At 46.7% G+C, this 2500-nt stretch overlaps 1 protein-coding gene across 1 annotated transcript in view; it reads right to left on the minus strand.

The window, feature by feature from the left end:
* Positions 1-1629, minus strand: part of LOC311326551 (integral membrane protein 2A-like) — a 5103-nt gene extending 3474 nt beyond the window's left edge. Inside the window, exons 1-2 of the mRNA XM_084459459.1 lie at positions 1466-1629; positions 1-61 (exon numbers count right to left, since the gene is read on the minus strand). The exon at positions 1-61 is cut by the window's left edge and continues 77 nt beyond it. Coding sequence (XP_084315585.1) covers positions 1-61; positions 1466-1534 — 130 coding nt within the window. The 5' untranslated portion in view covers positions 1535-1629. The remainder of the gene's footprint in view (positions 62-1465) is intronic.
* Between the last annotated feature and the right edge of the window lie 871 nt (positions 1630-2500).

The raw sequence follows: 2500 nt of genomic DNA on the forward strand, positions 1-2500 counted from the left end.
TCAGGAGACAGCGACCTGTGGACCCTTCACTGCCCCGCGATGCAGACGCCAGCTCAGGGTCCTACACACACACACACACACACACACACACACACACAGACAGTACACACACACACACCAATAATAATACATGTCTTGAAAACAGTGCTATTTGAGGGTGCAGTGTTAATATGATAAGCATGGGTGTAGCATTTAGGGGGGACGCTGGGGACATGTCCCCATCAATATTCAGAGTCTGCTGAATTGTCCCCAGCAATCATTTGGTACACAAACGCTTAACAGATCTCCTTCTCTACTCGTTCCGCCTACAGCCCGATATCTCTAATATGATTGGCTGGCCGTTCCGTGGTGACGCGTGAGAGGCTGGCTGTATGGTTGAATTTGGTTGCGCGGCTACAAAGCTCAGACTCCGTCAACACTATAGGTTCTGTGCACATAAATACACAAGTTCCTCGCGTCTCTTATTGATTCAGTATTTAAAGTGCATTTTATTTTTCAATACGGGACAATTCCGTACGGCAGCGTCTTGCCTACCATTACAAACACAGCAAGATTTGAGCCATGAGGCTCACTTACCTAACGCACTGAATTGCATAACGTCAGTAAACAAACCAGACATGTAATGTTTAGGTACGTGTTTTGAACCCTATCGGTTATTAATGTGTATGCAGCAAGTGCACATGTGGGCCAAACGCATGATCAGTTCAGGAGGTTAAAACATAATCCATCAGGATCATCAGATCTGACCATAGTAGGTCAAATGGATGCTTTTTTTTATGCAAAAAAAATCTGCGCGCATTTCATGTCCCCGCCAAAGATCAAATCCAAAATACGCCCTTGATGATAAGACTCACTGTTTTAAATGAATTATTGATAAACACGTCGCGGTTAGAAACGTGAGCCCATGAGAGCAGCCTCGGCCCATGGAGGAAACTCACCTCCCAGCTCTCGGCTCATCATACAGGAGCACACAACGATTATGCGACACACATGAGCTTCCCAACTAGACAGTAACTACAAATGTGACTGTAGGTTTGGTGTCCAGCTCGGGCCAGCCCGGTGGACAGATCCCAGCAAACACACAACGTCAGGGAGACGTTCAGATCATGTCTTAATAACGTCCGTCGGTCCTGAACCCCGTGTGTTCGTCTGCTGGACCCCTCAATATTCACACGTCTGGCTTGGACCCCTCTAAGACGTCTGTGGACGTGCAGAACAGGTTCAATATCTGAACGTCTAAATAATTTTTCATTCTGGCTCCTAATTGGATGTCTTTGGACGTCCGGAAAAGACAGAAAAGACATCTAAAAGACGTCTTTTAGACGTGTCTTTGCTCAGTGGGATAGAGAGGGTTGTGCGGCCCTGGGGAGGGAATAATAAGGGAATAAGGCCTCCATGTCCTCTGCACCATCAGCCGCGCCGCGGGTAGAAAGTGCGCACCGGCGCTCTCAGCTCAAACACCTACCTTCTCCACCAACGCCTCCTTTCCCAGCGCCTTCTGCGCCAGGGCAGAGCTGAATGCGATCTTCACCATGTTTAATCGGAGGTCAGAATGACTGCTGTTGTTGTGTTTTAATGAAATGGCCGGAGGAGATTATCTCCGTGAAACGGCAGGTCAGTAATTCTGTGACGCACTTTCACTTTGCGTCGCAGACTGGATGGGCTTCCGGTCACATGTTGGGCATTTTTCACGAATTCCCCGTCTTCCAGCGAAGTGAAACAACACAGAGGGGTTTTTCTCGTATATATGAATCATATGACCAATCGTTATCTGTGGTCGCATGTATAGGCCTATATAATAACGTTATAGATGCTACGGACTGAGATCGGGTCAAGTGTAACAGCTCTCCTAATTTGGTCATGTTTGGATATGTGAAGCTCTGGCCCCATCTAGTGGACAAATGGATTATAGGAATAGACATAATAATCATGGCTCGTATTAAATTGATGTTGTGATATAAGTCCTGTCTTGTTTAAAGCTTGAGGGGCGAATTCACTAAAGGATTGCGCAGCTTTTCCTGACGCAAAGCCTGTGCAAATAAGTCAAAAATTATGTTTGCTATTCACAAAGCCCTCGCAAAGGGTGAAATACGGTGTTAACTGCGTTGCGTTCGTCATTGCGTTTCTCTGCGCCGGTGTTATTAGCTGATATTTAAATTAGGTAATATGGGCGGAGAATGTTCCCCTTTCTATGCAAATGAACATTATTGCAAAACCCGCCCAATTCACAAACATCGGCGCAAATTGCCTCACGCAGTTAAAGTGAAATTAATACCGTTTTCAGAAACGTGGTGGTATTTAAGCGCAAGGGGTGTGTCGCGGCCAGCCTGTCCGCTGATCATGGCAGCAGTGATTGTTGCGAGGCGAAGGCATCGCAATGCCAGGCATGTTGTTCGTGAGAGAATATTTAGAAGAAGGTCACTTTTTGATTTAACACTAGAACCACAGCGGTAGGCTACCTGTTTGGACACCAGAGCGCGCAGCTCTTCAGCCAACTGGA

Source organism: Borostomias antarcticus (assembly GCF_949987555.1).
Source record: "Borostomias antarcticus genome assembly, chromosome: 28".
Taxonomy (NCBI): domain Eukaryota; kingdom Metazoa; phylum Chordata; class Actinopteri; order Stomiiformes; family Stomiidae; genus Borostomias; species Borostomias antarcticus.